The sequence below is a fragment of the Periplaneta americana genome, chromosome 4 (assembly GCF_040183065.1).
Source record: "Periplaneta americana isolate PAMFEO1 chromosome 4, P.americana_PAMFEO1_priV1, whole genome shotgun sequence".
Taxonomy (NCBI): domain Eukaryota; kingdom Metazoa; phylum Arthropoda; class Insecta; order Blattodea; family Blattidae; genus Periplaneta; species Periplaneta americana.
Genome location: NC_091120.1, coordinates 183,235,538 through 183,247,818, shown reverse-complemented (window position 1 = coordinate 183,247,818; position 12,281 = coordinate 183,235,538). Strand labels below are relative to the sequence as shown.

The 12,281-nt window shown below is 33.2% G+C and overlaps 1 protein-coding gene across 1 annotated transcript in view; it reads right to left on the bottom strand.

Annotated features, from left to right (window-relative positions):
• Positions 1–7,025, bottom strand: part of LOC138698511 (lipase 1-like) — a 50,768-nt gene extending 43,743 nt beyond the window's left edge. The window contains exon 1 of the mRNA XM_069824495.1: positions 6,859–7,025. Coding sequence (XP_069680596.1) covers positions 6,859–6,954 — 96 coding nt within the window. The 5' untranslated portion in view covers positions 6,955–7,025. The remainder of the gene's footprint in view (positions 1–6,858) is intronic.
• Positions 7,026–12,281: the final 5,256 nt, after the last annotated feature.

The following is a 12,281-nucleotide window of genomic DNA, read 5'->3' as shown; positions in this document are numbered from 1 at the left end:
ACGGCGCCCATACCGTCGGATCCCGGCCAATCAGTCACTCATCTGAGTGCACCTCAACACATGTATGGACTTCGGTCCTGCGTTCATAGACATCTATGACGTAGTGCAGAGGGCGGCCACCAGAGGGAACCCAAGAGATGGAGCTTAATCTAAGACGATTCTAAACGGCGTCGGGATTGTATCCGGCGTGGCTTAGTGGATAAAGCATCAGCACGTAGAGCTGAAAACCCGGGTTCAAATCCCGGCGCCGGAGAGAATTTTTCTCCGTTCTTTCACTCTTTCATCATGAACCTATAATAATAAATTATGCAAATAACAAGAATGAAGAACAATGTATGTATGCAATGCATGAGATTCATGAGCTTTAAGTAAAATGTGAAATAATACAGGATAATTGTTGATATAATCTCTAGATTTGAAATTGAATTGGACGGATGTTAAAACCACCAACACATCAACACCAAATAAATCTGATGACGCGCAATAGCTGTAATCGATAGGATGTCATCAAATCAGAGTAATCACCAACGTCAAACAACATTTCATAAGCGAACGATCTCTTGAATGATTGAAATTCATAGTTAACTTACGATTTATCTACTACGAAAATCATCGTATACTCTACGACATCCATAACCAACGAGCATTCATTTCAAATAATATCTCAACAAATCTGATTACACGTAACAGTCATTTATAATCAATAAGATGTCATCAAGTCAGATAATAAATTGAAACGGTAATCTCCGACATAAAATAACATTTAGTTCATTAGCGAACGTTTTTAAATGAAATACATACATAACACACGAACATCAGCTAAGCAAATTATCGTATACCCTACGACAATCCTCAACTAATGACTATTCTTAAAATATCTATTTTATCAATCATCATCATAAATTTTAACATTATTGACAAATTTTAATCATAATTGTATATTTTATTTTTAACATGAGCTATATGTATAAAATATCCGTCCAATTTAATTTCAAATCTAAAGATTATGTCAACAATTATCCTGTATTATTTCACATTTCACATAAAGCTCATGAATCTCATGCATTGCATACATACATTGTTCTTCTTCTTCTTCATCATCATCATCATCATCATCATCATCATCATCCTTCATGCATTAGGAAATTGATTCCTGTAGCAGCTACTGAAATTGGTCCATCCATCTTTTGGCTGGTCTTCCAATATTTCTTCTTCCCCGAGGTTTATATTTCCAAAACTTACATGGTATCCTGTCCTCCTACATCCTTGAAATGTGAGACATCCATGTATTTCTATATTCTTCTATTTTGGTGTTTAATTCATATATCTCAAGTTCTTCTCTTATTTCTTCGTTTCTTTTATGTTCTATTTTCCTGTAACCTGCTACGCTTCTCAAAAATTTCATCTCATTTGTTTGTAATTTAGTGGTATCTTTCTATTTCATAACCCATGTTTCGCTTCCATATAGTAAACTGGGCACTGACGTCACCTTATAAAATTTTAACAATGTATCTTTTCTAGCTTTTGATTTCAGGGTTCTTCTTATTGTTCCATTTATGTAATTAAATTTTTCTATTTTTTCTTTTTGATCATAGTCTCCTTTATAAGATAAGGTAACACCCAAAAATTTAAATTTATTTACCTGTTTACATTGTTCTTCATTCTTATTATTTGCATAATTTATTATTATAGGTTCAGATTATATGTTTCGTTATATCTGATGATGCCCCAAACGGCGAAAACGTTCATATATCTTATTAAATAGCAAATAAACATTTGCAAGTTGATATGTCTTAAGATTGAAAATTTATTATATACTTACTTAATAATTCACTAGGCATATTGAAATATAAAAATGAATTGTAAATTAGACAGGTTTTGCATTGCTGCTAGAAAACACGCCAACATGTTAAAAATGTTAACGTGTTGACTGAGTATGTTGAAGTTAAGTCAATTGATACTTGAAATGTCCATATACATGTTAAATTCAAGATATTATATTAAACATGTTGTTAAATGTGTATCAGCGGGGACGGGGCTTAACACTTGAACTCCTCAAACATTTTCTTCGTGGAATAAGTGATAACACTATGGTCGTCAGTCGTTTTTTTCTCTCATGTTGTTGTTGTTGTTTGTTGAAACCATAATTAGCATGGTTTCATAACTATAAGATATAACGTATTGCTGAAATACTATCTCTTTAAAAATGCGATAGCAAAAAAAACCTGACCTAACTGAGCAAAATGAGTGATATATATATTTTCTTAAATTAGCATACTGCCTTCCTCCGACGAGTTTTGCGCTGGCACCTGAGGTATTCTTGCCATCGGTGCGGGGGGGTTGCAGGTAGATTCTTTTGTTGCTACAGCCAAGCCGAGCCGAGCGGAGTGGGAAGTATTAATCGTCCAAAAATGCCCAGTCTTCAGTTTGTAGTAGTGTGTGAATATTTCATACACATATTGTTTACCTAGGCCTATATGGTTTTGTTATTAGTATATTAAATATGTTGTTGCAATTTTTGCTCAAACATCTCCCTGATGTTAGATATGTTAATATTATATGAATTACTCATATTAAATATTTCACTGTTACAAGTCATTTATAAGGAAAAATGCTGTGGAAAAGTTTTTGGTATTATTCGATTGGAATTTTAGAATATGTGTGATTGGTATCGTGAAAAACAGATTCCTATAATGTCATGCGAAAATCATTTGTTAATGATCTCTTAAAATACAAATCAAGTAGTTTCTACTTCTCAAGTGAGTTCAGCAGTACATTATATTTAAATTGATTACTTTACAGATTTAATTCAATTCTACTGAATTTTATAGTATGGTTCTTCTTTTCATTTATACCATTATTGTAGTTTTATTATAATTTTTCTTTTTATTTATTTTATTGTATTTGTATTTCTGGAGGTGTGATGGCCTTAACTTCACCAGAAAAAATTAAATTAATAAATAAATAAATATATAAATAAAATTTTCTACAATACTTTCCTTCTCTGAACACGTGACTACGAATGGTTGTATCTCTATCTCGCCAAAAATTCGTTAGAAAACAAATAGGCATACTGCTCTCGTAAATTGGGCGAATGTTTTCAGTATGATTGTACTTCCTTCCAGACTGCCGCTCTCACTGTTCCCTCCCTTTCCAGTACCGCGCTACAGTAGTCGGAACCGCGTTCCTCTCAGCACTAAACTCCTCAGAGGATTACAGTACTTTAAAAATAAAAGAACAGCTAGACCAGTCATTTTCAAGCGGTGTATCGTGGCAGAGTACTGTGTCATGATAAAATGAAAATAATAAATGTCGTAACAAAAATTGAAAAAGCAAAAGTGAAAAGGTAGTCACAAGAAGTGAGTCCGCAGGAGTCCAATTTCAACGAATGCGGCACAAGTCAACGTAATCATTGTCTCATTAGGTCTTTAGCTTCTCAATAGCGACCACTTTCACAGGTGAACTTTAAGAATGAACGTTGTCGTACATGTTCTTGATTCATACAGCGAGAAACTTTGACTTCAATATTTATTGGTTATACGAGAATAGATTGCCTGTCGAAATGTAGGCTGTAATTAAGGTTATAATTGTAAAAATTATGCAATTTGCGCTATTTTTTACTTATCTTGCCTCTAACGCTAATGTGAGTGAAGTGATCAATTAGATCAGCCGTGGCGAAAATGTGATCGTGCGCCGAGCCACTGTATAACCTGTAACGTGCATAGCATCTATGAAGGGAGGCGGACACCCGAAGGGGAAGTGAAGCAACTGTCTGACTTATTAACGGATTTTCACTTTCCGTACCTCAAACACTTAAATATAATTGTATACAATGCAAGGCTACAAACTAATGTTTAGTACGTGTAACGAAGAAAGAAATGAACAAGAAAGTTAGGATACATTATCATAACCTAAAATTAACTGTCTTCAGAATGTCTCTGCGACAGAGTTTCAAAATCAGGAATTATGTCACTTACTGCCAGTCGTAGTTGATCACGAAGGTATTTGTCTGTCAGTCGTGATTTAAGTTTGATTTTTAATATTTTCATTGCTGAAAATAATTTTTCACAAACGTAAGTTGTAGCGAACATGGCTTCAATAGAACAAGCGAAAGAACAAAGCTTCCGATATTTGTTTTTTGGCAAAGATTTGAAAAGTTCAACATTTGTCAAGTCCTTGCATCTAGCTTTCATTTAACATCACATTCTAAATCTGTGAGTTTAAATTAAAGATCTAACCGCATTATTCGTACATCTGCTGAAAAAGGATCGACGTACAGAGATGATGATGATGATGATGATGATGATGATGATGATAATAATAATAATAATAACACTTAACCTTTTAATGTTTCTTCAGTAACATGCAGTATAGTGCCGTTTTATGTTACACAACCGTTTTCCTCGTAATACTTGTGAACAAATCATACATTTAATATTCTCATCATATTGGCAGCAAAAAAAAAATGCGTCCTCCCATCCTACTTGAAACTTTCGTTTTTGTAGAGGTACATGGTTTCGAGAGAGACATTTCGACGATACGCCACTCGCAGGCCAGAGACACATACAAATGGAACCGAGTTTGATTCCAGTGAGTGAGAGGATGGGGGTTGTGGGAGGTAGGAAGCAAGGGAAATAAATAGCCATTATGAGCCACAATGTCCTCGCGAGTCACATTTTCCCCACGGCTGAATTAGATGCAATTTTATAATCTCTTATTCATAAATAAATAAATAAATAAATAAATAGATAATTTAACATATAAACCAATTAATTAATTTATTTATTTACTTTATGTTTATATATTTATTTTATTTATTTATTTATTTATGTATTTATTTATATATTTATTTATTTATGTATTTATTTAGTTATTTATTTACTTATGTATTTACGTATTTATTTATGTATTTATGAATTTATTTATTTATTTGTTTATGTATTTATTTGTTTATGTATTTATTTGTTTATTTACTTATGTATTTATTTATATATTCATTTGTTTATTTTTTTGTTTCTTTGTTTATTTGTTTATTTACTAGGTACGTCATTGATAATCTCCAACATTTAATGACGTTCTTTTAACTATCTTCTGCTTGGTTTATAGTTGATTGCAAATTTCTATGACTTCTATAATTAAATACTCTCTTATTTTGTTTTCTTGGCTAATTTGCTGACTTTAAAATTAAAAAAAATAATAATAATCGAAAAATAACCGGTTAATCGATAACCTCTTATTTTCGAATAACCTGCAATTCCTATCTCTGACATGTTATTTGTTTTCAATATAATTAGCTTAAACAACTTCTAGAAGAGAATACACAGAAAAGGAACAACAAAGACGACGAGTTCTACGCCACTAGCGCCATGGTCGACCGAAGTTGGACTGGGACTAATCAACGCACGAGGGACGTAGTCACAAGGCTAGCAGTGCATGGATTTCACTTCAAAGTGCGCAGCACAACACAATTCCAAACATTGTCCGAGAAGTGCGTCTGTAAATTCTGTGGTGCAAGGTGTGACAAGTACCACGTCCTGCAGTGTACCGAGTGCCCGAAAACAGTGACCGAACTTAGCACAAGGGACTAACGAACAAACACAGTATGCACACTTGTGCGCATTTCTTCTTTATTTATTTACTAGCCGTACCCGTGCGCTCCGCTGCACCCGTTAGAAATAAATATAAACTAATTACATAATTAAAATAGGACATTTGATCCAGGCAACATTCGTGTTTGATAGAAGGATAAATCGTTTAATATGTTACTTAATTTAAATTCCATCCAAATAATTAAAATGCGATCATTTTGGTCCAGAGACACTCATTTGGTGCAACGACAATTCCTTTAACATGTTTCTTAATTTTTATTACATGCAACCATAGTTTAATGAACATTGACATCATTTAGATTTAATGTGTATATTTTATTTTACTTGTTATAACTTTCCATTACGTATTCAGTGAATGGCGCTTGGCCCACTATGGTTCTGAACCCTTCAAATAACTTAAATTATATTATATAATATTACATATTATATTATATTATATTATATTATATTATATTATATTATATTATATTATATTATATATTATATTATATATTATATTACATTATATTATATTATATTATATCAGAAGTTACTGTAATAATATTACAGCATTATGTCCATCTAGAGAAACTACACTTTCCAATGATGAAATAATAATTAATTATACAAATCGGTTAATTTAGCTTCCGATATTACTTCATACAAACACAGAAACATTCTCTGTAGGCTATCTTCCATAGCTTTCGATTGTTGCTGTCCAAGGCCCCTTATAGACGAAGTCATTTGTTTTTTAATTCATTACACGACCTTAGATGGCAGTTATTTTAATTTTAAAACTCATTTATCTCATTAAATATCAGTCCAATCAAACTTTTTCAAGGAATAAAACTTATCGCAAATTATGTTTAAAGAAACTTCTGTTATGTAACATTTTTCACAAAAATCAATAATAAGCGCGATATTTAGATTTATTTAATTCAGGCTCCCTTATAACCCCCTTTTAAATAACGTATTTTGAATGCCATATAGCCTAAAATCTAAGTTACAACGAACTTAATTTAAATTCCAATTTTCATCGAAATCCGTTCAGCCATTATCGCGTGAAAAGGTAACAAACATATAGACAGACAGACAGACAGACATACCAACAAAAATTTCAAAAAAGCGATTTTCGGTTTCAGGGTGATTAATTATATATGTCAGGACCAATTATTTTTGGAAAATCGAAAATTACCAGAAAAATTTCGGCTACAGATTTATTATTAGTATAGATTAGCTTGTTGGCACTAGAGTACGTATGCAGACTTACCACGTCCAGAAATGTGTCGGGATTGTTTTTGCCTTCACCATTCACTTCCTTGTACAACGCGAGCACAAGTACAATTAAACTTAAATTCCTGAACATTGTGGTTTCCCTTAGGGTATTTCACTCGTTTCTCTGTGTATATAGCTAGACGTTTGCCACACACGAGACTGTAAACAGAATGCGGTAAATACAAGAGGAGTAAAAAAAAAAATTGGAACTCGAGTGATAGTGTTGGGCGATAATGAACCGCATGTAAGTCACCTCAATTGGCAAATGTATTGTCATCCTTGAACGAGGTCGTCGTCCTTGCTTTTGTCTATTTCAAGTTTCTAGCGATTAGGCTATCACCAATGTTCTCTTGTTCAACCTGACTGATTTGATTAAACAAATGCGGGGATATACTAGTTCATTGTTAATTCTGGTGTATCAATTGTTGTTTTCTGTAATAATTACATGTTAGATAAAGAAATGTCCAAAGTTTCAGATCTTCATATACAGGATTATTCATGAGTATTTAATGCCAGTTACAGAGCTTATTTCCGAAGACATTCTGAGCAAAAAAAGTCATATAAACATTTGTCCTAATCTCAATATTTTCAGAGTTACACTAATTTGAAATTGTGTCTAAAATACTTTTGTGCGAGATCGTGCGTATTTGCTTGGTGTCCGCACAAAACCAATCCGCGGAAAGTCTAAAATTCCACATTCAGTATTCCCAACCTAACACACATAACAATTTGCCTCTTCTTACCGCTTAAGTGACATTGATTTTACTACTTTAGGCTTTTAACATATTATTTTTAGAGACGTTCAATATAATAATAATTATAAATTGGAAACTTACCACTGCAATTTCACCTAAATTGCACTGTTAATTATTGTTTTTAAATATTTTCAAAAATTAAGTAAACTCTACAACTCCAATAAAGTTACTGCATTCGTGATGCAAGTAACATTAAGGAAGCCGTGAAAAAATCAACAAGATTCCAGACTCATCATAGACTGGGGGGGGGGGGGAGACAGACGTATATCACGGCTGCTGGAGTATAGTAAACACAGAAAACATTTTCTGCGAGATCGTGCGTATTTGCTTGTTTTCCGCACAGAACCAATACGCGGTAAGTGTGAAATACCACATTCAGTATTCCCAACGTAACACACATAACAATTTCCCTCTTCTTACCGCTTAAGCGCGACATTCATTTTACTGCTTTAGGCTTTTAACATATTATTTTTAGAGACGTTTAACATAGTAATAATTATAAATTGGAAACTTACCACTGTAATTTCACCTAAATTGCAATGTTAATTATTGTTTTTAAATATTTGCAAAAATTAAGTAAAGTCTACTATTCCACGAAACTTATTGCATTCCTGATACAAGTAACATTAAGGAAGCCGTGAAAAAATCAACAAGATTCCAGATGCCGATGTTATTACTACAATATGTTATATAAATAATATTGTTAAAATATTAAAATGAAAAGTAAATCATTACATAACCTTACCGTTTGTTTTAAGTTCGCATTTATAGACTGGGGGGAAAAAAAAGACAGACGTATATCACGGCCTGCTGGAGTATAGTAAACACAGAAAACATTTTACAGCAACAATGTTGAAGAAGGATATTTTGGTGTTCCGAAGTTGGCGTCATTAAACAGAAACCAACATGGAGATTTCATTGCAACTAATTAGAAATTCGTCTTTCAGGTATGTAATAAAGGATCTTCGCACAAAATAATGTACGATACACGAGCGGTATGTTTGTTTTCATGTTCTCGGATATTAAAAAAGCTCAACTACGTTTCGCTTTTTCAATCTTTTCCTCGAACATGAAAACATCAACATACCGCTCTTGTAACGCATATTACTATTAAAGCAACAATGTTGAAGATAGATATTTTTGTTTTGCAAATTTGCCGTCATTGAACAGAAACCAAGATGGAGATTTCATTGGAACTATTTAGCAATTCCTCTTTCAGGTATGTAATAAACGATCTTCGCACAAAATATTGTACGATACACGAGCGGTATGTTTGTTTTCATGTTCTCGGAAATTAAAAAAGCTCAACTACGTTTCGCTTTTTCAATCTTTTCCTCGAACATGAAAACGTCAACATACCGCTCTTGTAACGCATATTACTATTTTCTTTAGTTTTAAGTGTAAAAAATATTACAAATAGAGAATAAACTATTCAGAAGTTCTTTTCTTTAATTGGCTAGTGTTTTTACGTTAAAAATGTGTTAATTGCTTTGTATAGATTTTGTTTTCAATTTTTAACTAAAAATGACGTCATTCTTACGTACTTAGGCCTACCACAAAAATTGTTACAAACCATACGAGTTTAGGAACTTGATTCTGTAAAGTTCAATTATGCATCCTAATGTACAGTCTTAAAGAATTTACAAGAGTGGCGTGATGTGTAACAATTGTTGTGATAAATACGTAAGGAGATGTAATTTTGTAGTTAAAAATCGGAGACAAAATTCTGTACTAAGCAACTATGGAATTCACAGCACAGAATACTAGTTGATTAAAGAAATGATACTCCTGAATAGTTCATTCTTTACCTGTAATATTCTTTTACCCTTAAAACTCAAGAATTGGTATTTTACAAACAAGTTCAAATTGGTGTAATTCTAAAAATATTAAGATTAGGACAAATGTTTATATGACATTTTTTATTCAGAATGTCTTCGGAAATAAGCTTCGTAAGGGACGGTAAATCCTCGTGAATCACTCTGTATAAAAAATGTGGTTTATTTAACGACGATCGCAACTGCAGAAGTTATATCAGCGTCCCCGGTCTGCCGAATTTTGTCTCGCAGGAGTTCTTTTACATGCCAGTAAATCTACTGACATGAGCCTGTCGCATTTAAACACACTTAAATACCATCGACCTGGGCCGGGATCGAACCCGCAGCCTCGAGCATAGAAGGCCAGCGCTGTACCAACTACGCTACAGAGGCTGAAAGGGAGTTCAGTAGAATCTTGCATATCCGGTTTTTTGCTCAAAATTTATTCAGGTTTGGCTTTGACAAATCCGTCGAGTTTGTTCCTCACAGTTGTCAACTTCTTCCACTACTCCTCTTTCTTCATACTTTCTTCTTCCAAACTCTGAATACTTCTAGCCATGCATTGCGAAAAGTTCCAACTCTAGGGCCCAATTGTATAAAACTCCCTGACTAAAGGTCAACTTTGATCGAAGATCGAAAAGTAAACCGAGTTCAGACACTTTTTCTATTGTATAAAACTTTTCTGCGATCAAATTACCTTGGTTCAAATGCAATCTAAGTTCACGTGAAAAGGATATGGCAACATCGCATAAACAGGTGAAATACGTGATGCGCGGACCATGTTCTACAGGTTTGTTCAGTGTTGCCAATCTAGCGATTTTAACTCTTTTTCAACAACAATTTCTTTTAACTTTTATATTGCTTAAATAGGGATTTAGCAACCTTTTTAGCACCCCATAGTGACAAAATTTAATCTTTCTTTGTTGATAATGAGAAATCTAGCGACTTTACAACTACTTTTTCGCGACTTTCCGTATTACACTCTGTTGGAGACACTGTTTTTTTTTTGCAATGTAAATAATGGCGGACAATAAGAAGAAGGTTGACTGTTCTCCAAGTTGTTGTCATGTTATGGTGTTTGATACTGCTAAACATAATAAAGCTGTATAAAACGACAATTTTCGTTTAGTAATACAGTTAACTGAACATTTATGAATGTACCTATCATATCCATTAATTATTAATGGTTGTTATAAACATAATATAATTATAGGTTATGTTATTTGATACTGCTGAACAGATAGAGCCTTATAAAATATAAGAATGTTTGTGTATTAAGGCAAGAAATTGAAAGAAATATATGTAAATGTACCTAACATATCTATTAATATTAATAATAATATATTTTATTTGCACAATCTGTCACTCGTATATTTCAAACAGAAAAGAAATAACTGAACTTGGATCATCTAACTTAATCGGAGAAATTTCTTCAGTCAAAGTTGACTTTAGTTTGAGACAAATTAATCTCAGATTAGACTTTATACAACACAAAATTCCAAGTTCAGCTGAAACAAGGATCAATTTAACCTCTGATCTAAGATTAAATGGTTTATACAATCGGGCCTAAGTCTTTGTCGTTGAGCAGTCGTTGGGCATGCTTGATGGCTGTTGCATCCGTAGGATCTAGAGCAGACCTGCACAAACAGCGCTCAACGAGCGCGCACGCTCTTTCCGAGCGGGAGAGCTGTGCTTACCGCTCGCCGAATCGGAGAGGAAGATACGTCAGAATGACATATACCTGCTATAGATAGAGGAGAGGGGAACGGCCACTCAGCTTGCAGTGCGTATTCTCAGTAACTGTTTACGATGCTTACCTACTGCTACAGTACGTTATGGAGGAATCTAAAAGACGGAAAAGTAGTGATCAGGCAAATTCTTTCAATGTTGCATGGGAAAATGATTATTTTTATAGCTGCTGGAGTAAATACTGAATGCTTTATCTGCCACAACATTTTGAAAGGCAGAAAGAAACATAACATAATGCGTCATTACGAGTCCAGACATAAAGATACTAAGGACCAATTGTATAAAACTCCCTGACTAAAGATCAACTTTGATCGAAGATCGAAAAGTGAACCGAGTTCAGACACTTCTTCTATTGTATAAAACTTTTCTGCGATCAAATTACCTTGGTTCAAATGCAATCTAAGTTCACGTGAAAAGGATTTGGCAACATCGCATAAACAGGTGAAATACGTGATGCGCGGACAGGTTTGTTCAGTGTTGCCAATCTAGTGACTTTAACTCTTTTTCAACAACAATTTCTTTTAACTTTTATATTGCTTAAATAGGGATTTAGTGACCTTTTTAGCACCCCATAGTGACAAAATTTAATCTTTCTTTGTTGATAATGAGAAATCTAGCGACTTTACAACTACTTTTTGGCGACTTTCCGTACACTCTGTTGGAGACACTGGTTTTTTGTGCAATGTAAATAATGGCGGACAATAAGAAGAAGGTCGACTGTTCTCCGAGTTGTTATGGTGTTTGATACTGCTAAACATAATAAAGTTTATAAAACGACAATTTTCGTTTAGTAATACAGTTAATTGAAAATAATTAATGGTTGTTATAAACATAATATAATTATAGGTCATGTTTCTTGATACTGCTGAACACGATAGAGCCTTATAAAATATAAGATTGTTTGTGTATTAAGACAAGAAATTGAGAGAAATATAGTATATAAATGTACCTATCATATCTATTAATATTAATAATAATGGATATTTTATTTGCACAATCTGTCACTCGTATATTTCAAACAGAAAAGAAATAACTGAACTTGGATCATCTAACTTAATCGGAGAAATTTCTTCAGTCAAAGTTGACTTTAGTTTGAGACA